The sequence below is a fragment of the Acanthochromis polyacanthus genome, chromosome 21 (assembly GCF_021347895.1).
Source record: "Acanthochromis polyacanthus isolate Apoly-LR-REF ecotype Palm Island chromosome 21, KAUST_Apoly_ChrSc, whole genome shotgun sequence".
NCBI classification, from domain to species: Eukaryota; Metazoa; Chordata; class Actinopteri; family Pomacentridae; genus Acanthochromis; species Acanthochromis polyacanthus.
This window is the reverse complement of record NC_067133.1, coordinates 26,183,703-26,206,412: the sequence shown is the minus strand read 5'-3', so window position 1 is coordinate 26,206,412 and position 22,710 is coordinate 26,183,703. Positions and strand designations below refer to the sequence as shown.

The 22,710-nt window shown below is 39.3% G+C and overlaps 1 protein-coding gene across 1 annotated transcript in view; it reads right to left on the bottom strand.

Moving 5' to 3' along the window:
• The window catches only part of grin2aa (glutamate receptor, ionotropic, N-methyl D-aspartate 2A, a), a 174,450-nt gene that overhangs the window by 36,425 nt on the left and 115,315 nt on the right, over positions 1–22,710 (bottom strand). The window contains exons 4-5 of the mRNA XM_022209001.2: positions 15,912–16,340; positions 5,999–6,113 (exon numbers count right to left, since the gene is read on the bottom strand). Of these exons, the coding sequence (XP_022064693.2) occupies positions 5,999–6,113; positions 15,912–16,340 (544 nt within the window). The remainder of the gene's footprint in view (positions 1–5,998; positions 6,114–15,911; positions 16,341–22,710) is intronic.

The window sequence follows — 22,710 nt, the reverse complement described above, 5'->3', positions numbered from 1 at the left end:
AAATACACTTCTCTCATTCAGTTGGTGAAGTTATACTGTAACTCACGATGCAATTAAAGTGTTTTGGTTTTGAATGAGTGATGAAGACACAATATTTAACCAAACATAAAGTTAAAAATACATTTTGATCAAGCAAAAAGTGAAAATAAAATGCAAATATCTGCATAGGTGTAAATAATTCTCCAGAACTTTGCATGTTGTTACCAGTATGTATGTAAGATACGTAGGACACTTGATTAGAACATTTGGAAAACTCACTTTAGTATGCATTGTCAGCTAGACCCACGTCTCGTGGAATCCATCCATCTCTGATAAAACACTATCTAATGGTCTGACAACAGTGGTTTGGAAGGATTCATTATTAACACAAACATTTTTTTACAAAATGAGACTAAATTGTGATTATTAAATGTGATTACTGTGTGTGAATATTCCTTTTTAGTGGATACAGCTAGCATCAAGCTACTTATATCACAGTAAAGGTTAGACACATCACATTTACTAATGTGTGGTCAATGCTCGGACATGTTATTTTATCAAATTGTTTTACTCTGTTCTCCTTAGAAAGTAAATTAGGACATAAGGTCCTTTTCACATGAACTCAAGTATCATAGACAGCACTTATTCCAGACATTATCAAGCATCAATATTGAGTTAGTGCTACATATTCTGATTCATATTTGCAATTCTACAGTTCTAAAATTTCATGATTTACATTATAAAATGAAAGATACGTCTTAAAAATCAGAGAGAAAGTCATTTAATGCCGATAATTTGCTTAATCATTCACCTATTTTAGGTAAATAATTAAGCAAAATACGTGTTAAATGAACATTTTGCAGAGTAATGCCATTTGCATGTCATATACAAACAGATAAGTAATTGTAGTGCAAACGACAGAACACATAAAGCACATCATGCACCATCTTTGCTTTCAGACATTAACGTGAGGTGAGTGTCTAAGTATGCCACTTCTGCTTCTCTTTAGCTGTTATTCTATTTCTGTTACTGTATCTGTGCAGCTGTTCCAGCACATTTTACCCAGATAAAAGCCTAATTCTGCATAAATTCCCACGCAGGTCCCAGACTCATCATTTAGTCAAATAGACCCACGTGATTTGCTGCAAACTGAGATTCTTTTGAATTAAACAGTTATTCATAGACAATTGTGTAACCATTAATAAATATCCAAACAGCATCCAACCACTCAGGTGAAGCAATATTCTTAAGAAGCCTTAACTTAAACAAATAATATCTATCATGATAGTGGTCATTTCAAGAGCCACACTAAAAGAATATCAAAGACAGTGAAATTCAAACTGAACAATTTAAGACAAATTAGACCTTTCATAACACTTGGTGCTGCTAGAATGATTCTAGATTCAATGATATTATAACACATGGAATACTGCATAACATGTTGGTCGCTGACAGGTAAAATGATGTACAAGTAAAATCATAGAATCACTCACTTTGATAGAAAAAAAATGGCATATCATGTTTGTAACATCTTAGAGAAGAATAACTTATTGACCCTAGAGAATTTTATAAATTTCAAATTTGCTTGTTTGATCTACAAGGTGTTACCACCCCCCCATGTCTGACCTTCTTAAGGGAAGGGTTCACAGCGGTCTCAGGAGCAGGGCCTCCTTCAGAGGGGACTGTGAGGTCCCACACAGAAAAATAGCCTTTGGACACAACACTTCCTCTGTGAAGGCCAGTAAGATCTGGAACAGTCTTCCACTCTCCATAAGGGAGTGTGCCACGTTACCAACCTTCAAAACTCACCTTAAACAGTGGCTGAAAGTGAACCAGTCTTGCGACCATTGACCTTTAACTTCTTTGTGTACTTTTTGTAATGCGTTGTTATTGGGACCTATTGTTCTATGTTTGCCTGTTATGCTTTTGTTCTTTTTCTACCTGCCAAGGGACTGCGGATGTAAGTTAGCATTGTTGATATAATCTGTCATATTTGCATCTATTGCTGTCTAAATAGATGTTCATTAATGTCCCTATCTAATAAATAAACATAACCAGTGGAATGCGTGCTGCAGAGAAGAGCAGGTGTGGATGCTTTGAAAACCTTAACACCTGTGGTGGGTAAAAAAAAAAAAAAAAAAGCCTACACATGCTGGTGGCTCAGTTCCACCGCTCTCTTCCTCCATGTTCTTTTCAGGTTCTCTTCTATCTCTTTGTGCCTCCTTTTCTCGCGCTCATTTGCTCTCAATATCTCGGCCCATCTGTCTCCATCGCCTGCCCGTCTCCGTATCACTCCATATTGCTCTCCTCTCTCTGTCTCTACCTCCTGTGCCCCCAGGGGGACACATTTTATATTTTTAGTGCATCTCCATATTTTAGTGAAGTTACTGAATTTTTATCTCTTGATCATCATGGAAGTCTCCCTCTCTTTCTCCCTCTTTCAGTGTGCCGCTGATTTCTGGTGCATGGGTGGGACAGCAGCACCAGAGACTGAGCGAGAGAGAGAGAGAGAAGCTCCCAATTATGTTTCCACTTTGGGTCTCTGTGTCTCTCTCGCTTTCAGTATCTTTCTCTGCACCACAGTGAAGTTGTACTGATCAATTTCACAGACGTTCTGTTTACAACGGCACACTCTACCTCTCCTCAGCACACCAACAATAGGGTCTTGTGCGAGAGAGTGTGTGTGTCAGAATGAAATATGAAAAAGCCAGTCTAAAAGATTGGGTGGAGGCTGTGCGGATTGCGGCAAACTAAACTGCATACTGTAACACGCACACACACATGGATGTGACCTGAATAACAACCAGACTGGTTGCAGCACAAGTCTCCAGAAGAGTGTTTCTGTCGATAACCACTGTTGAACGGTAAACATAGGCAGGCACACACATAAGAGCAATGACCCCTTGCCACCCCAATAACAGAGGTCTCGGGTTTTGATTAACTGTGGTTTGAGGTGCTATCAGAGAGCACAACACCAGAGTGCACAGATTATCAGGCTGGGAGAAGTAGGGGAGGAGAGCGAAAGGAAGAACCGCAAGTAAAGAGGAACGTCAGAAGGAAAAGGAAAGGACAGTGATGATAACAATTCTACGTTTCTTACGTATCCAAATCTTCCCTTTAGCCACACCTCTCTCTTTTCCCCATCTTTCTCCCAAACTTGTCCTTTCAGCGTCACCCACTCTAAAGTTTGAGCTATCGGGGCATTAAATAAGAGGCATTTAAGCAAGCATGAGGCAGCCAGATGTAGGTATAAAGATACATGGCTGCCATTTAAAGTCCATTACAATGGCAGGAATGCTCAGGCATTTGTAGTGGCCATTCTTTATAGAAGGATCCTCGCATTAACCAGTTAAAGAAATCCATAAGCTTGTTGGTAATTGAGCTCATTGATCAACTAAGTGCTGTATGATGAGACAGAGGTAGCATTTTCAATACTGTGTTTAGCGCTTATCGCCACTTCTGGTTTTGCACTGCATGTCCCAGCGGTGACTTGTCAATGAAAGATTGTGGGAAGCACTTCAGAATCTTTTTGTTCCATTTGAATTCTAATAAAAATGTTGATGATTTTGGTAGGTAAATATCAGCTCGTATGGGGTTATCACGGATTTTTTGCCTTTGCTGTGTGAATTCACAGATATGCAAAAAAAAATGCAGAATAACATGCTAGAGCAGTCATAAAAATCAACAAAGAACAGAAACACTAAAGGGCCAAACCACAAGGACATTTTAGCACAGTCTGGCTTTCTTTTTGTAATCAGGCGTAAACTAACCGTGACGTCACCCGTTGGTTTCAACGCCGAGAAAATGAAGCCCGGATTTTGCTACTTCCTGGTCGCCGTTTTGGATTTTTTGGAGCCAGTGACGTAAAAAGCGTCATCAAACAGACTGGACCGGAGAGCAACTAGGGGCAGGATTGGCTGAGGACTCTCTTATCCCGCCCACATTTTACCGCAGAGGCTTCTGTTGCTGTCTATCAAGTATAGCCACGCCCCCTGGCTCTGCCAACTTTAACGATTTATTTAAAATTCAGTATTGATTTATTTTAAGATCGGCCACCTGATCTCTCATTTTGACCATGAAAACTAACGGGAAAAAAATCCTGAGCTGTAGAAAATCAGTCTATCAAATTTTATTTTTTCCAAAAATTAATTGGGGTCAATGGAGAAAAAGCTTTTTGGAGCCAACCCTAGCGGACGGCGTGATATTGCAAGTTTTTGACACTTCCGGGTTGGCTTCAATTCTGGAGTCAGATGCTACGTCCACTATATATACAGTCTATGTTTATAATCCAGCTTGACAAAACCTAAAACCCCAATCAGAGATAACTGCTATCACAGCAATGATTATAGAATTTCTCTGTTACCTCAGGCTACCAAGCTCTGTCCTGATACACATAAAATGGGGGTGCTTAACTTGTAGTGTGATTTTATTCTGCATAAAATGGAATCATGGCAAGCTGTCTACTTCAGCCAACTATTGCTAATGATGAAAGAGAGGAACGCTGAAAGAAAACAGTCAATAATATGATATTATATACGGTATATATTTACCCATCAGTGTAGCTGCTTATTTCTAACATGACCGTTGCACATTAAAGCTGTTGAAATTCAAATTATTCATTTATACATGATATTGAAGAAGTGCTTTTAGGTTTAACATTGTCCTATAATGAAGGATAACTTTTAAGCTAAATTATCGTTATTGATTGAATATTCTCAGTAAAAAAAAAAAAAATACCAGCAAACTAATAGAGTCACAGTATGTTTTGTGTAAAACAGACTTGGCAGCTAATTAGGACTGCATGGGTTCATTCACTGACATAATAACATACAGCTCAACAGATTTCATATAGAATGCATTCCCTCAACCAGGAATCAGGAAACAACTTCAGGAAACACTTCTTTAGTTGATTTAAATTCATAATTCTGATCAGAACCTCTTCTGCAGCAGATTAGCTGTGCAGCTACCATGGTGATCTAGTCAGGTTAAAAGAGAGACACCATTGTGACATTGAAAACTCTGACTTTAGGCTGAACATCCCTGGCTAATCTTGCTTCATAGTGCTCCCCTCACAGCTAAAACTAGACTAGAAGTACTGAGTTCAAATTCCCTTGAATTAGCAAAAAATCAGGCACATCAGGCCACATCTCATTCCTCCTTTCACATTTAAATTACAAGAAAAGGTTGTGTGCACAAGAGCCGACAACAAGAAGAAAAGAAAAACACTAGATACAACCACCACACACTGCCAGTGTTGCAAAAACACATAAATTGGCTGTAACAAGTTGTTGTCTAATTATCTTTACTTCATCAATCTCACCATCGCTCCATTCCAGTCCCTGTATGTCTGTTTCTATAACTGGGTCCACTCCAGTCCATGCGTTTGTGTTTGTGTAGAAACAGATGTGCATGGACTGGAGTAGGAAAGAAAAGTGGAGCAAAGGAAAAGCAGAAGAGAGCTGCAAAACAAAGCAGTAGAGACTCACACTGAACTGGAAAAGAACAATTGCACATAAATCAGGTCAATAAGATGAATTCTTTCCTTTTTGCGGTAAATGGTTGATTGCTCTGGACTGCACTTTCACCTTTACAGTGCAATGTATGTTACTTACAGTTTCAACGGGATGGACTCATATGCATATAACATGCACTGACATGCATGTGCGGTCGGATCGGCTGCCAAAACATAGAATGGAGAAGCTTATCTTAAAACAAACACAGAAGGAGCATGACTTTATTTTCCTCTGGATGCTATTCCACCACATCTTTAAACCACAGACTGTTGTTGATAGCTGCTAAATTAAAGCTAGTTATATATTCGACATCTCATATATTTTCATACATTTACAAAATTCTATGTGAAACTGAAGGGTTCATTTTTATTCCTCTGATTGTAAACCTTATACTGTCAGAGATAACATTAAAATAGCATTAAAAAAACAAAAAAACATCTATTTCTAAATGTTCAGTATAAAAAAAAGACACCAACCCAGACACACGCATCTGACATAGATCCTACCTTCTCCCACTCTCTCTCCTTGTTGAGAACAATGACCACCAGCTTTGGGTTTTCCTGGTAGCCGTCCTCTGTGAATGACAAGTCTCTGCCATCCCATGTCACATTCATCATGTACCTGAGGGAGGAAGGAGCAGAGGATGAGCAACAGTATTGCAGAGGGGGATAAGAAGAAAGAGAGATGAGGTGGAAAGGGAGGGAGGGGGATTATGGAAAAATCAGTGAATGAGAAAAGGAATGAAATGAATGGTGGTGATGAGAAACAGAGGGAAAAGGAAATTGAATTACATTAGCATGTGAAAAAGTCAATTTACAATCTACTAGTATTATAATCCTAAAATATTAACACAGGCTCTTTTGTATTGGAAGTCACATTTGATTCACATGGATTGGATCATGGATACATACTAGAAACAACTCGTATGAACATAGTCGGAGTGTAATATTGAGGTATTCTACAAATAGAAAGCGTGTCATAACAGAACTACAATGTTGTCAGTGTGGTATTAGTGTGTGTGTAGAACAAAATGAGATAATATTTCTTGCTTATAGCTCTACAAATAGTCATAAAAAATTACATAAAGGGGGAAAAAAAAGAGCGAGTGACACGACCTAAAGCCATAGTCTGTACATACTAACACATCACACACACACACACACACACACACACACACACACACACACACACACACACACACACACACACACACACACACACACACACACACACACACACACACACACACACACTGTAATGAGTGACCCATATGGCAGGTCACATTAGCTAAGATGGAGGGCAGTGGGAAGATATTCTTGGGTCCACACAGCCTCCACATTAATCATTGCTGTCTTTCCCCACTCTGTCTCCCTCAGTCCTTCTGTCAGCGGTCATGTACAACACGGCAGAGTCTTTTCTTCCTCCTCTGCTCCATTCTAGGGCTGGGCGACAGGGCAAACTTCTAAATGGAGCACGGAACCACGTGAGGCTTTGTTGAAAAGCCACAGTGGATTGCTGCAGGTGAGGTGTTTCATGCTGTGTGGGACATTGTGTGGGGGAAATGCTGCAGTGTGGAACCGTTCACGGAAAAAAAAAAAGGATTTTCGTGACTTACATCAGATCGAAGGAAAAAAAAAAGGCCAACAACTGCTCCAATCCTCCCTCTCTTTTCCACTATATAACATGGTTTATGTAATTCTTGGAATGTCTGAACCTGCAAAAAATGTATTATTTAATTCAAAATATTGGATTACAAAGTTGAATAACATGTTTCCTTGTCTTTTTCTTTTAGAAAACCTTGCATTATGAAACACAATACATATGAACCAACACATGGTCACCCAGATACAACTGTAATTGTCAAGTTACTAAATTCATTTTCTAAGTTATCGATTAAAATACATGCATGTTATACAGAGCAGCAGTCTTCATATAGCAAAACTGAGTCACAAGGATAGTGATACCAGAGAAAAAGACTGTGTACTACAAATGCTTGTGTGGTGACAATTCATTTTACGTTGCTTTTTGGTAACACACATACACACAATGGTACAATCAGAGGCAAGAGGACTGAGTTGAGATTCAAATATTCACATTTTAAGCAGTATTAAACCTCTGAACCTCAAATAACTTTGCTGGTGGAATCGAAAGGTGTGTTCTCCTCACAAAAAGCCAAAATTCTGCCATTTATCAGAGCCAGAAACTGCACAAACAGAAACAATTGCAGGATTTTCAACTTCCAACAGTCCCTGAATTACTCATTTGTGACATGGGACTGTACCAAAAAACAAATGTAACCTTAAAACTGTGACATTTTATCACAGAAATCCCACTATTTATCATACAAAATGCCAAAAATCTACCATTTATCACAACTGATTAGCATTTTTTTTAATAACTTGACTCTGTTACCCTGCACAGAAATTATTTTTTGAGTTTCCATAGAGGTGCAAGACTCTATATTGCTGTGGAAAATTAGCTTACAGTGAATTAAAATGTAATTTGAGCAAAGATATGCCTGGAACGGCTTGGTGTTCAGATGGTTATGTCATTTTTGTGCTTTGGAATCAAATGTCTGGAAGGAATGCAGAAATACTCACACACTGTTACAAAAACACACATGGAAAATAATTCTAGCTATTGACAATTCTGTAGGTTCAAATCAAACAGCCTCTCAGACTAAAGCAAATCCTCAGATGGAAACATTCTTGGTAATATCGACTTATAAAGCAGTCAGTTTAAAAAAAGTCAACCTTACAGTAGCTAGAATTCCCTCCTTTACCTGAAGTTTTTCAAACTGTCAGTCAGATCAGGTCTGTGTGTTTGTCCTATAAATATCGATGCCACATCTTCACATGAAAATCAAAATTAATCATCTTTCTGCTACAATAACAAACAAATATGTCAAACAGAACACAGACAGAAGTGGCAGATTGTGTCTGTATACGGGTGTGTGTTTGCTAATATGTCTGGGAGGACGCCCAATGAGCAGGTGGACCTGATAGGGTGTTGCTAGGATACACCACATCCTAAAGTGTATATGCCGGAAAATGACCCACAACAGCCCCCAAACGGGCATCCCTGCACACAGACAGAAAACGCAGACAATTGCTTTGCCCACCTTGACAATTTCTCCACCTAATGTTTCCTCTTCCCCTGTAGCACAGAGATCATAGTCCAATTTTTCTCACTTTCCAGCCTCTATTATTTCAGTAATCTCCCTATTCATTTGGGGAAGGTGGGGAGACAGCAAAGATGGAGCACCCAAAAAAAAAAAGAAAAAGATGAGAGAGATGGAAAGAGAAATATGACGAGGATTAAGCCTCGACAGAGTTAGGATAAAAATATCTTCTGTGTTATTTTTTACTCCTTTCCTCGTTTTTTGGAGTAAAAAGGGGGTTTGTGGTGAAGGGAGATGGGATGCACTGCAGAAGAGTTAACCAACACTGCAAATGCACTGCAGCAAAGCAAATAAGAGCATGGACTGCATTACAGCCGCAAGCACCAGATTCTCTCTGTTTATGCTGCTTTCTTAACCCTTTGCACACTGAGCAAAAAAAGGACCAATATTTCTGTTACTGTAAAAAAAATTACTTTTCCAAATATACTGGCAATTTTCCTCCAAGCAGGGCCTCCACGACTGCCATTTTCTCTATGAAAATACTCTCAAGACACACGATGCATAAGCCCAAGTGCTCACTTATTCTCAGTTGCTCTGGATCTCCCCAAGTTTATAAAAGGTTTACATTGTGATAAGACACTTTATCTGAAGAGGCTTCACCGCAGGGGGAGAAGACTCTCTACTAAGATGTTAAGATGAACTGTACAACGCTGTGTGTTAAAGATAGAGACATTTATCCTTGCTAAGACAAGGACCAGTCAAAGTAATGATGTATACTGTCAGAGCACTCATGATCTATGGAGCACACAGACACATACACAAGTGCTCTTCCTGTGAGAGATAAAGGAGGAAGTCAGGGGGAAAAAAATAAAAAGGTGGAGAAGCTGCTATTGATGCTGATTTAGGTCTTTTAAGAATCCCCAAGGGAGGGGAGTCATTTGAAAACACGCCTCAAGCCTCTGCTGGTGTGTGTTAAGTATGGCATGACGGATGGCTGGAAAAGGTGAATCAGATGCTGCGCTGTCTGCCCCTCCTCTTCTCTGAAGTTATTATGCTGTGTGAGCTTTACACTAACAATCACATTTAGTCTTTTCCAAGCTCATTGTTGAAAATGCAACACATGTCCACACATTTACTACGGCAGGATTTCCTTTGCTGCAGAAATAGGATTTACGCGCACATCGGCTTGGGATCCCTCTCGCTGTAGTTCAGTTTAAATATTGTGGGTTTTCGGCAACATGAAAATGAAGTTTTAGGACAGCACAACATTTTTCACACAGCACCTTTCATAGATAAATAGTCCCTCTGATGAAAAATGAACAACCATCTTGAACGACGGGATTTGATTTCATCTGCATGGCTATTGGCCAAATTCTTCTCATACATTCTGATCTTCTGTTCCATCTCTCGTTGTCTCTGCTCTATTCGTTATGTCAAAAAAGCCCTGACTAAATGTCTGGTTTGTTTTAGAAAATGCAAGTGACTTCACTCCATATACTTAAGACTGCATGGCAGTCACAGTTAGCCTTAGTAGAAGCAAAGTTAAACTTCTAAAAAATCAACCATTGTCTGGGGTGTTTTTGCTCCTGTTGCATTTTTACTAACTGTGACCTTGTTTTTTATTGCAAAAAAAAGAAGTACTGCATCTGTATGAAAACAGCACAACCATGGCTAGAAGTAGTTGCAATCACAGTCATAATGCCATAAATCATAAAAAAGAAAAATCAAAGTTAAGCTTTCACACCTTTTGTTAATACTGGAAACACTGACTCAACATATTACATATTTACTTTAAATTAATTTTTAATCTTATCTGCTTTGTAATAAACACAGCTTGCAGTTTAGCAGATTTCCTTGAATTTTTGTCGTGTTTGTTGCAGCTGATTGGCTACCTAGATGCTCTGAGATACAGAGAATTTTTTGGTTTTTACATAATCAAGTTAATGAAAACTATTTGTTTTGACACAGTTTTAAATGAGGCGTGTTGAATAAAGTGATTTGGCGAAATAGAATAATTGTAAGCTTAGATCTGGTAAATTTCCATCACACAAGATTAGTTGAAGGACCTAGCCTAGCCGCGCTAGACAGCCCACGGCAACGAATTTAATTCTCTGCCAGGGAGGGTCTAGTTACCCTCCATAAGGCTCGAGGCTGGATTCTCCTAAAACTGGCCGGACCAATCACCATGAAGTATAGAGTCAGAAGGAGGGCGTAACTAAGTGACGACAGAGGCACGATGATTCTGACAGAAACAACTGGCACACAATAAACAGTTATCTTTCGACTCGGCTTTGGCCACAGCCCTTAAAGATTTGAAGCTAAAATTCAACTTGAAAGATAAACAAAGGACGGCACTGAAGTGTTTCATTGAGAAGAAAGACGTATTTGGACTTATGCCGACGGGATATGGCAAATCCTTAATATACCAGTTGGCTCCGCTGATTGGGAAGCTAATGGGACTTAGCCACAATCCGCCGGCACTCTAGGAACTCCGTCAGCCTATTCGTTGCGCTGATTGGTTGTATACCTACCCAATTGCTGCAGAGTGATTTGAAAGACAACCTTTTAGCCCGCCTCCCTCCCTGTTGAGCGGCCCTAGACCCTTGTGCCTTCAGAGCATGGGTCTAGCGCGGCTAGGCTATGAAGGACCATCACGAAGTTCACAATCTATGAACTCTTCTCTTTTCAGTTTCTGGCTCTGATAAACTGTGTAATTTGAGGGATTTTCCAAAAACAACATGGCTTTCAAACCCACCGACAGGTTAAGTGTGCTTTCAGCTAGAGTTAAACTTTAAAACCTTATTTCTCATTTTTATGCCATTACTGCTGTCTGCCTTTGTAAGGTTGGGCTCTGTTTTTCATAACAAACTTTCAAAAAGCTTTGCCTCTAATCAGCATTTGTTAACCGAGCTCCTCCCTCAGCCCACTAGAGAGTGTTGTGCTTTCACAGTGCTGTATAAAATGCACACCCACTGCTGCCAAATGGACACTTCAGTCTAAGCAGCAGGTACTTGAACCACAATTAGCTCATTGTTATCTGCCTTTGCTTTGCAGTCAGCTCATCTCATCAATATTACAATCAGAGTCCCTGTGTATCTCGTGTACACACTTGTTTTGTTAAAAAATGAGTCAGTCCCTCCCTCATGCAGACTCTTACCTGCAAGGCAAGCTAACACTTAAGCTGACAATAGAGAATTGAGGCCCAAAATGACTTTGTGATTGCAAATACGCTCAGTTACACCCACATATACACAAATGTATTAGCTACTTTGTCTGTCACAACATTTTCAGCACTTTCTCTTGTCTTTCTTCTCTATTTGGATCCATAACGCCGTGTGTCCTAAATATCAGATTTTGATGCATTAAAGAAAATGTGTTTCTAATGCATTTTTTGCTTGCTCGCTTGTAAAAACATGATAACAATTTGAACACAGCAACAGTTATGTAGAGAAACTGACACATGCCAGCCCTTCACACACAGTAATTCATGTCATGTGCACACCCTTCCATAAGTGACAGTGTGTAGGAGTATTCCCCATCTCGTCAAATACACTGCTCGCTGCGAGATCAAATGTTGCCAGTGTTCATCCCAACTCACAAGAGACCTGCAGGCATACATTTACATGTACATTTATTAATAGATAAACACACATCCATGTTGTTAGCAAGTGAGGGTGCAGCAATGAAATATGTATTAGCAGCTGAGTGACGGGCATGTTGAGCATTACCGTCTCCAAGCCGTGCATTTTACAACTGGAGCATCCAAATAAAACTGTTAACATGCATTCCAAAAGCTCGACTGTGTGATTGCATCCTCTCAACTAATGTAAAGTCTCACGGCAGATGACAGGCATCTTTTAAAATTCTCAGCTGTATTGCGTTGTGTAAGTACAAGCTTTTCCCCTTTTCCACAGCTGAAATGACAGCTGCCCCAGGACTCAGTGTGTGTATGCGCGTACATGTGTGTGCTTTCTGAGTCCTGACCCTCATATATCAGGGCCACAGAGTGAAATTACCTGTCAGAACAAACTACTACCACCACGACTTTTCCGCGCACACACTCTCACACTGATAAATATGTGCTAAAGTCTTTTAGGGCACACTGTTCACCACAGCAAGGTGAACAGTACACTGTAAATCTGTCATGACAGAACATTCTCTTAAGGGGGGATATTTCTCTTGTTTCCAACATGCACGCACACAGTCGCAGACACACACACACAAACCCACACATGCACACACCATATTTTACAGGGAGCACAAGTTGTCACTTTGGTGTGATTGCTGCACTGGCCAGCGCTCTCAGTTGGTCATTTGTCTCCTCTTTTTTTTAATTAATTTTATTTTTCTATTACTCTGCAAAACATATTCATCTTGCATGTGTCAGAGTGGATTTATCATCACGGCTGTCACAAGCAGAGTGAGTGAGGTAAAACTTCAGCGAAAGGCAATGCTAGTCACTGCAGTCTGTTCTGTCATTCCAGCACTAACTATTAATATTATTCGCATCAAAACAAGTTTTGTTGAATTGCGACGTGTTTTTGGCTCGCTTAATGCTGCGAGCCACTGTAAATCAAATTCTTGTCACAGTCGTAGTCGAGTTTGAGAGGCGCTAGAGCAAAGAAACAATAAATTTCAAAGTCAATGCTAGCTGAATGCTTATAAGATAATGCCGAAAACAACACCCAGTGAATAAACAAAGAGAAGCCTGGGGTAAAATACTGCGACCTACTTGAAATACTGCAATATGTGCTGTACATTTGTACGTACAGCCCATCTGCCCACCTTTTTATGTGTGTGTGTGCTGACCATGTCCCCCTATCTCCCCTGACAGCCGCTGATGGCCTAACAACCCACACTGGCCCATCGCCCCGACCCAGCCTTGACCAATCATGTTTTTCATGTCCTGGCCCTGAAGCCCTATTGGCTGAGCTCTCTCACCCACAACAGAGCCATCTGTGGGCACTCATCACCTGGGAAACAACCTGAGGCAGCAGAGCGCACTGGCAGTACAGTCAGCTGGCTTCAGATATTCGGTCCTTTTCATTGCTTTATCTGTGTTTTCCTGACAAAACAAGAGCTGTATTAGTGTGAACTGGTACTTGAAGTCTTACTGAGGTTATTATATCAGCACAATTAGTCATGCAGGTTGGAGTGGGGGCTCATAAATGTGTCTGTGACTCCTGGAATTTTCTGCAAACATGGAGAGGCAGCAATGATGAAAACTGGTGGAGCAGATTTCAGATTGAAGGTAGTGTATTGCTTGCCCAGATAAGCAGGCGCTGAGTAATGTTAGCCACATAAAGCCAGAAAAATTTCTTCTTGATTTATTAAATAGTTACATGAAAACGACTCAGGTAGATTAAAATGTGTAGATAGTCCGGGCAAGATGACCTTCAAGAAAAAAAAGTGAGAGATCAAACTTGATTTACGAAACTAGTAGGAGCTTAGCTGAGAAAATAACCAAGTCTCGATCTAACCGAGGACTCTAAATGTTGATCTCTTTTTGAGTTTTTTCCCCTATTCAGTCTCTGTTCCTGCACTTAGTCTGTCATTCTAAAGTTAATACTATGCAACCTTTTGAGATTGGTTCAAAAACAATGAGTGAGCTATCAGACAAACAGTGGATGAGATGTTCTTTAATCCCCTGAACTTTAAAACTCACTGGGAGGTTTGAAATGCATGCAAATATCTTTATTTTTGTTTTAATCACCAGGACTACATAAGTGACCAGAGCCAGAAACTGCAAAAACAGAAAGTATCATCAGATTTCTAACTCATCCATGACTCGTCCATTCAGATGGAAGAATTAACCAAATCCAAGCTTTCATGATATTTCATCCAAATCATTTTGATGTACAAGTCTCTTTTTAAAAAATGCCACAAAATTCGGGCTGACCAGATTCCGGAAAAAAAAAAAAAATCCGCGATCCACAGCAGAACCAATAAGCCATAGCCGACTAAGCTGCAAGCAACAGTCGCATGGCAAAAATTCAAGGAGTATTTGGCTGAACTGCAGGCCATGTTTACCCAGAGCACACAGGGAACATTTTTTTTGTAAAATGTGAAGAAATTCAACCCTTTATTTCATGACTTTTGAAACTATAATTCTTTCACAGGGCAAAAAATACATTTTGGAGCTCTCTCTACTTCTAGTTATGGTTGTGCTCTTTCCATGGAGGCACATGACTTTTTAACACAGTTAAAAAACAGTGATTAAAAATATGATAAGAGCAAGAAATGACCAGAAATTGCTTGAAATTTAGAAGGTTCATTCAAGGTTGTTATTATTATTATGATTTCATCCAAGATATAAGCAAACTGAAGAGTAATGGCAGGATTATTATGTACATTTCCACTCTAGATCGCTCATTTTGGATAAAATATTACACTGACATACTGTGTCTGGCAAAATGACGAGTAGACTGTTAAATACCAAACACATCCATATGCCTTTTTGTGTTGCTAAATTTCTTCACAATCACTTCTGAGACTGAACATTTACACTTTCAGACCAGTCACCATGGAGACAGACACAAACACTTCTGATTTCCGTTTCTGGAAATGAATTTTGGAATCAATTTTTTTCATTTAGACACAAGAATCTTAATTTCACACATCATTATGTTAGATATATATATATATTTTTAAAAACAATATTGGGATGTAAACACAGGTTGTGTGTCTCTCTCCCTCCTCTGCCAGATGGAAAGGCAGACAGAGCTGGCAAGACCTGCAACATCTCCCACTGGCTGTTGGGGGGGGGGGGGGGGGCGAGCCGAAGAGAGTGAATGAGAGATGGAGGAATAAATGAGAAGAGGAACAGAAGGACTCATCAAGGAGCTCTTCAATTTTGGAGAGCACTCATATGTAGCGGCTTCCCGCTGTTACCCCAGTCTCAATTTCTTCCCTTTGCCTCTTTCTTCGCTGCCTAAATCACAAACTCTCTCCACAACTTCCATTCACCTCTTTTTACCCCCCTTTTCCCTCTTAAACTCCTACACTTCCTCTATTCTCTCAGCTCTAACTCCCAATCCCTTGGTCTTATATCCAGTAATTGCATCTTTTTCCAATCTCACTCCCAAACATAGACTTGGTGGAAAGTTGATGGAGTCTCTAATTAATGAGGACAAGTGTAAAAACCAACATACTGTGGTTGGAGGCAATGCGTTCAAAGAGACGCCACCCCAGAACACACATAAAAACATGTGCGTTAATGCTGCTGTTTCTATTATTATACTCCTGCCTCAACTTATTTCTCAATAATCACAACAGAATGTCAAAATAAATGTGCTTACTTATGTAGTGCGCTGGGTGGCAGCTTGGTTGTCTTCTCCATCTGGCCATAACAGGAAGTCTTGGCTTCAGGGATGTCTCCATACTCCTCCAACATGGCCGCCGCTGCTGATGTTATGATCCCCAGCCCATCACGAACTCGCGCCTCAAGCGGGTAGTCCCAGTCATCGTACGACACCGAAATCATTCCCGACGGAAACTCATCCGGCATTATTTCCGGGTTCCCCGTGGTGAGCGACGGCACAATCCAGATGTATCCAAATCCGGTCAGGCCCAGAGAGCGAGCCTCCTCCAGGATGTAGACGGCCTCGTCTTTGGAGCAGTAGAGCAGCACCACCGGAGACTGGACCTTCTTGAGCATGATCTGAGACCGGCTGTCTTCTTCCACCGCGTCCAGAGTGATGATATTCTGCAGGTCCCAGCCCACAAAACTAGAAGCAAGGATAACGAGGACAGGAGTGAAATGTTAATATTTAACTAATAGACTATTAACTTTGCTCAGGTGCTGGCAAGGGCAGTTATAATTATCCATTATAATTAATATCATTGTTGAGTGCGACATGAATTGTAATAGGTGTAAAGTGCTTATTGTCGAGGGAAACACATTAAGGCTGAATGGAATGTAAATGCTAAAGCTGGTCCAGTGTAATGATTCTCGGCAGGTTCCAGCCCACACAACTAAAGAACAAGGAGAACAAACAACGGCCTGCTAATGCGAAAGGTCCAGAGAAGTGCCTGTGGTCTTTGTGCTAATTGGTGACAACAGCTATCAGAAAAGAGAGCAGTTATGAGCGTGGAGAGGAGTTTCTGTCACCCTTTAGAGAAAAAAACATAAAAGCATATTGCTTCACTGCTGCACAACCTGGCTGAAGACAGATAGAGGTTTTCATCTCTTGGTGTTGCAATTGCAAAGAAGAAAAACGGATCTGTGTAATTCTACGGTTGTTACCATTTCATCTAGTTCTATTGCCAGTTAGCTGAACTGGGCAGAGTGAGAAATAACAAGTGCTCATTAAAAAGGATAATGAATTTATAGAGTTTCTTTCTCATCCAGTAGAAACATCTAGAGCGATAATGTTCCGCCGGTCCCAGTATACGAGGTTTAAGAGCAGTGGAAACTGAGAGAATGGCAGTTATGTTGGTTATTAAAGAACATAATATGTCAAACTGGTTGCACACTGTGATATCAGGAGTACAGGTCCTTCACGGCAGAGCTAGCAGAGTGAGCGGGAAGGAGAGATTCACACACATTCAACAGAGGGTGAGCGATACAAAGTGTGACACACGGTAGGGAAAAGAGGGGAGCAGTTAACCGTCATGTAAGAAGCCAACAATAGAGAGACAGTGTAACATGAGAGTGATTTGGGACTCGCTGTCTTCTTCTTGCTGTCCAATATGATGATGGGCTACAAGTCCCAGATGACAAAACTAGTAGAGAGACAATGATATAAAAAGACACACAGAAGGAAAGAGGAGCAGTGAGGGTGATGACAGGCATAGGCAGATGAGATTCTGCCAAGCTAAAATAAATAGATTTTCTGTCCTGAAACAAATGTTAGGTTTGACCAAAACAAAGACAAGCAATAATGTTATGGATACTGATTTAATATTATCTTCCCTGTTCAGCACAAAGGGGAAGATAATATTAAATCTGTATCCAATAATATTAAATCTCTTGCAGATCAGTCACCTTGGTTTGTGTTTAGTATGTTTGAGATGAATCATTTCTGAACATTCTTCCCCCAAAACCCAGTTCTGTCCTCTCTAAACTACAGGTTTCACAGACAGACGGACCTTCTACCTGCCTGCACTCATTTCTTTGGCTTAGTAAATAGCCACAAAGGAAACACACATTCCCTCATTCTGTGGGACTAAACTTTACATAGGCTACTGCCCAAGCTAAAATGTTTTCACTGATAGGTCAGACTTGACTCACTGAGTTGACTCGACTAATTTTCTGCTGTGGATGGTGGAAGTTCATTGGTATTAAAAACTGCCTGCCCGTGACTAAGTCACTGTGAACCGGCTCAGTGATGAGACAGGAAATAACCAACAGGTAATTGCAGGTAATTGGGCTTATTATTTCTGATTTTATAGGCAGTTATTTTAACAATGGGATCAGCATCACTTCTGGAAGGAGCAAATATTGACGTTGGGCTGTTAAAACCCTTTAAGCTTCAGTGTACCGCCGGCGGTACACCTACTAATTTGCATAGGAATTTCAAGAATGTCCGACGGGTGCAAACGCGATTATACAAACACTATACACCGATGGAAAGCTTCGATTCTCATGAATCCGCCGGTATAAACCACTTTCAGATGCGATTACCACAGCGGGTGAGAAAAACACATTTGTCCGACAAAAACAAATATTCATCCATCCGTTCTCTATACACGGCTTCAAAGCACACAGCGCGACTCACATTTCCGGGTTTATTATTACACACGAAAAAAAAAGATTCCACAAAAAACGGCCATAATCCAACCTTTTACATCAGATGACACAAGCCAGTAAACTATTTTGTCCAAAACATGTCCTGAAGTCGGTATAAAATCCCCGAATCGGTCGTTTTCAAGGAAATGCACCTCGCGATGCGCGTCCAATATTCCCCGTATTTTTCGTAATTTTTTTTATTTAAAAATAGAATATTGGCGATTTTTTGTACTGAAAACGGCTGGAATTGACTGAAGCTTAAAGGGTTAAATTATCTGCTGTACACACTCCATACAAATCAATATAAAATAAGATGATGTTGCAGATTTATGACATTTTGAATTGGAATAACATTTTGTGTGTAATTTTTTTAGAGAACTTGCTAATAAGCAAGGGAGACAAAATGAACAGATAATAAACAGCTACTTTTGGCAAGTGACAGGGAAGTTGGTGGATGTAACAAAATAGCAAAAAATCTAAACCACTGATTGTATTTTTGTGTACCAAAACACTTTCACAAATTGCAAATCTTGATATTTCGGTCCTCATTTTACACAATACAGAAAACAATCAGACAGTCCTCAATGTGAGATTAGCCTGTGTACTATAAACAGGTTATTGATTTTTTGTCTATTTTTAGATGTGGTTTATGAGATCAGCACTGACAGATATTTTGGGGAATATATATATATATATATATATATATATATATATACATACACACACACACACACATATACTGTATATATATATATATATATATATATATATATATATACACACACACACACATATACTGTATACTGTATATATATATATATATATATATATATATATACATACATACATATACACACAGTATGTATATATATATATATATATATATATATATATATATATATATATACACACAGTATTTATATATATATATATATATATATACACAGTATTTATATATATATATATATATATATATATATATATATATATATATATACACAGTATTTATTTATATATGTATGTATGTATATATATATATATATATATATATATACACATATACACAAAGTATTTATATATATATATATATATATCCCCTTAAACTTCAGTGTACCGCCGGCAGTACACCTACTAATTTGCATAGGAATTTCAAGAATGTCCGACCGCTGCAAACGCGATTATACAAACACTATACGCCGATGGAAAGCTTAGATTCTCATGAATCCGCCGGTATAAACCACTTTCAGATGCGATTACCACAGCGGATGAGAAAAACACATTTGTCCGACAAAAACGAATATCCATCCATCCGTTCTCTATACACGGCTTCAACGCACACAGCGCGACTCACACTTCCTGGTTCATTATTACACACAGAAAAAAAGATTCCACAAAAAACGGCCATAATCCAACCTTTTACATCCAGATGACACAAGCCAGTAAACTATTTTGTCCAAAACATGTCCTGAAGTCGGTATAAAATCCCCGAATCGGTCGTTTTCAAGGAAATGCACCTCGCGATGCGCATCCAATTTTCCCTGTATTTTTCGTAATTTTTTTATTTAAAAATAGGATATTAGCGATTTTTTGTACTGAAAACGGCTGGAATTGACTGCAGCTTAAAGGGATATATATATATATATATATATATATATATATATATATGGATATCATCATGAAACGTTGCCAGTTAGTGTAGTAAAATTAAGATGCTATTCAAAAGTCTGGGGTAACCCAGACAGTTTCATGTTTTCCATGAAAACTTCCACTTTTATTCATGTGCTAACATAACTGCACAAGGGCTTTCCAATCATCAGTTAGCCTTTCAACACCATTAGCTAACACAATGTACCATTAGAAAACAGGAAAGATAGTTGCTGGAAATGGGCATCTGTACCCATATGTAGATATTCCATAAAAAATGGTGTTTCCAGCTAAAATAATCATTTAACACATGAATAATGTCTAGACTGTATTTCTAATTAATTTAATGTTATCTTCACTGAAAAACAAACTTTTTTTCTTTCAAAAATAAGGACTTTTCCAAGTGACTCCAAACGTTTGAACGGTATTGTATATACGTTTCTGTATCACTGTATGTTTAGCATTAATGAAAATATACATGTGAATATGCAAAATGCTTTCATTTATATTCATTTGTACAACAGAAGTCTCAACACTGGATAAAGCCTGCTTCAAAAATGTTTTATTTTTGTCAGTGGAAAGGATTTATGAATTTCTATATCTCTATCTCTGTATCACGCTATAAATCTGTGAATACTGTAAACACTTTCCATCATGTTTTAAGAAATAAAATGCACTATAAATCATTATATGAATGATATGAACTCACTCATCTGTAAAAATCTTCAGACAGAAGGAAGAAGTACTACTACAGTGCAGATTTCTGGCCCAGAGTAAGAGCAAAAACATATTTTGAGAAAGAGGCCTTCAAAGATATGGATCATAATTGAAATCTACGAATGCAAACAGACAAGAGGTAGTCAAACAAACACAGAAAAGTGTATTTTTTTTTACCATCAGTCTAAAAGAAGACATGGTATGGAAGCAAAATATCTCAAATTTTAACAATTGGGCAGTGCATGAAACAACTGTTTAGGGTTTTAATGGTGTGTTGCAGCTGTACCTGTAATTAAAACAAATGTAATTACTGTCACCAACACAGACAGAGACAGAGTTTTTGAACCTCTGCTCGGTTTGACAAAAAGAGTAACTGCTAATGAGAAAGGCCTCAGCTGAGCATTGATATATCACAGGGTCAGGCACCAGGTCTTGCCAACATCTCAACACTGCTGAACATGTATCATTAATCTGACATTCTTTTTGTCAAAAATTATGGCTTGTGGGTCTCTTCAGCAGTTTTTTCTCTGTCTCTCTGCTGAGACCTGCAGCATCAGTCAAAATGACCTAAAGGCATGGCCAACAGCCAGCCTGCCTGTGTTGTAAACCCACCTGTCATCTAGGTTCATTTTAAGGATGCTGATGGAATCCTTTTAGGATCTAAAGAAAGTACTATATAAGTGGATGGGATGAAAAACACAATGGCAAATCATTGTGTGCGATAACTCTCACCCAACCTCAGAAGAAATCTGCAGTGATAATCGAGATTAAACTTTTAAAAAAAGAGGGAAAAGTTTTGAGAAGTGAACAGACTTGATAAGTACTAACTCTTTAGGAAAGAAACATAACAGGAGTGCTTGTCATGTTCAGATATTCTTATTGAAAACTTTGAGAACTGGTTTTGGGAAAGAAAACTCAAAAGAGTAGAGGGAAGGGAGAGAAATGGACTGTTGCAAGAACATTTTATAGTTGCTCGATGACAGGCATACATGAACGTTCAAAAGTTTGAGGTCACTTGGAAAAGTCCTAATTTTTGAAAGAAAAAAGCACAGTTTTTTCCGTGAAGATAACATAACATCAGAAATACAGTCTAGACATTGTTAATGTGGTAAATGACTATTCTAGCTGGAAACGGCTGATTTTTAATGGAATATCTCCATAGGGGTACGGAGGAACATTTCCAGCAACCATCACTCCCGTGTTCTGCATTCATTGTGTTAGCTAATGGTGTTGAAAGGCTAAATGATGATTTGAAAACCCTTGTGCAAATAAAAGTGTGAGTTTTCATGGAAAACATGAAATTGTCTGGGAGACCCAAACTTGAACGGTACTGTATGTGTGATCGAAAAGTTCTCGGACTGTTCGTGGTGTGCACACTTGCAATTTCGCCATGGGGCAGACACGAAAACATCAAATTCTGTGTTTGTGAGTGAAATAACCTTCACATTAAGATTCATCACAGGTGACAAAAGGTGGGACTCTGGCTACCATCGAGGGAAGAAAGAACGGTTTTTACAGTAATACAATCCACAGTTTTGATGTTTTCATCCGCCTTCATGTGGTTGTACACCGGGAATTTGTTCACCAGGGTTAGACTGGGAGAACATTCAGCGCAAACAACCTGAAGTATGGTGAGATAGCCTGTGGGAGCTTCAAGTGTGCTGTGTGCTGAGTCACATCACATTTATGAGACTGGATTTTTGACTTCTACAACACAATCGTCACTCCTAGCATCCTGCACTACTTGCTAGATTTGGCTCCATGTGACTTCTTGCTCTACTCCAAAAGGAAATTATTGTTACAGGGTTGCCATGTTGACACAGTCTGGAGGATTCATCGCAGATGGTGCTTGGTATGTTTCGAGGGAGCGGCACAAGCATTGCTGGAGGGTTCTTTTGCTGCACAAGCACTCACCTGGTGGTACAATTTAAGTCAGGTACACTACCACTCAAACGTTCGGGGTCATCCATACAGGAGTGGTGGTTACTGGAAATGTTCCTCTGTTC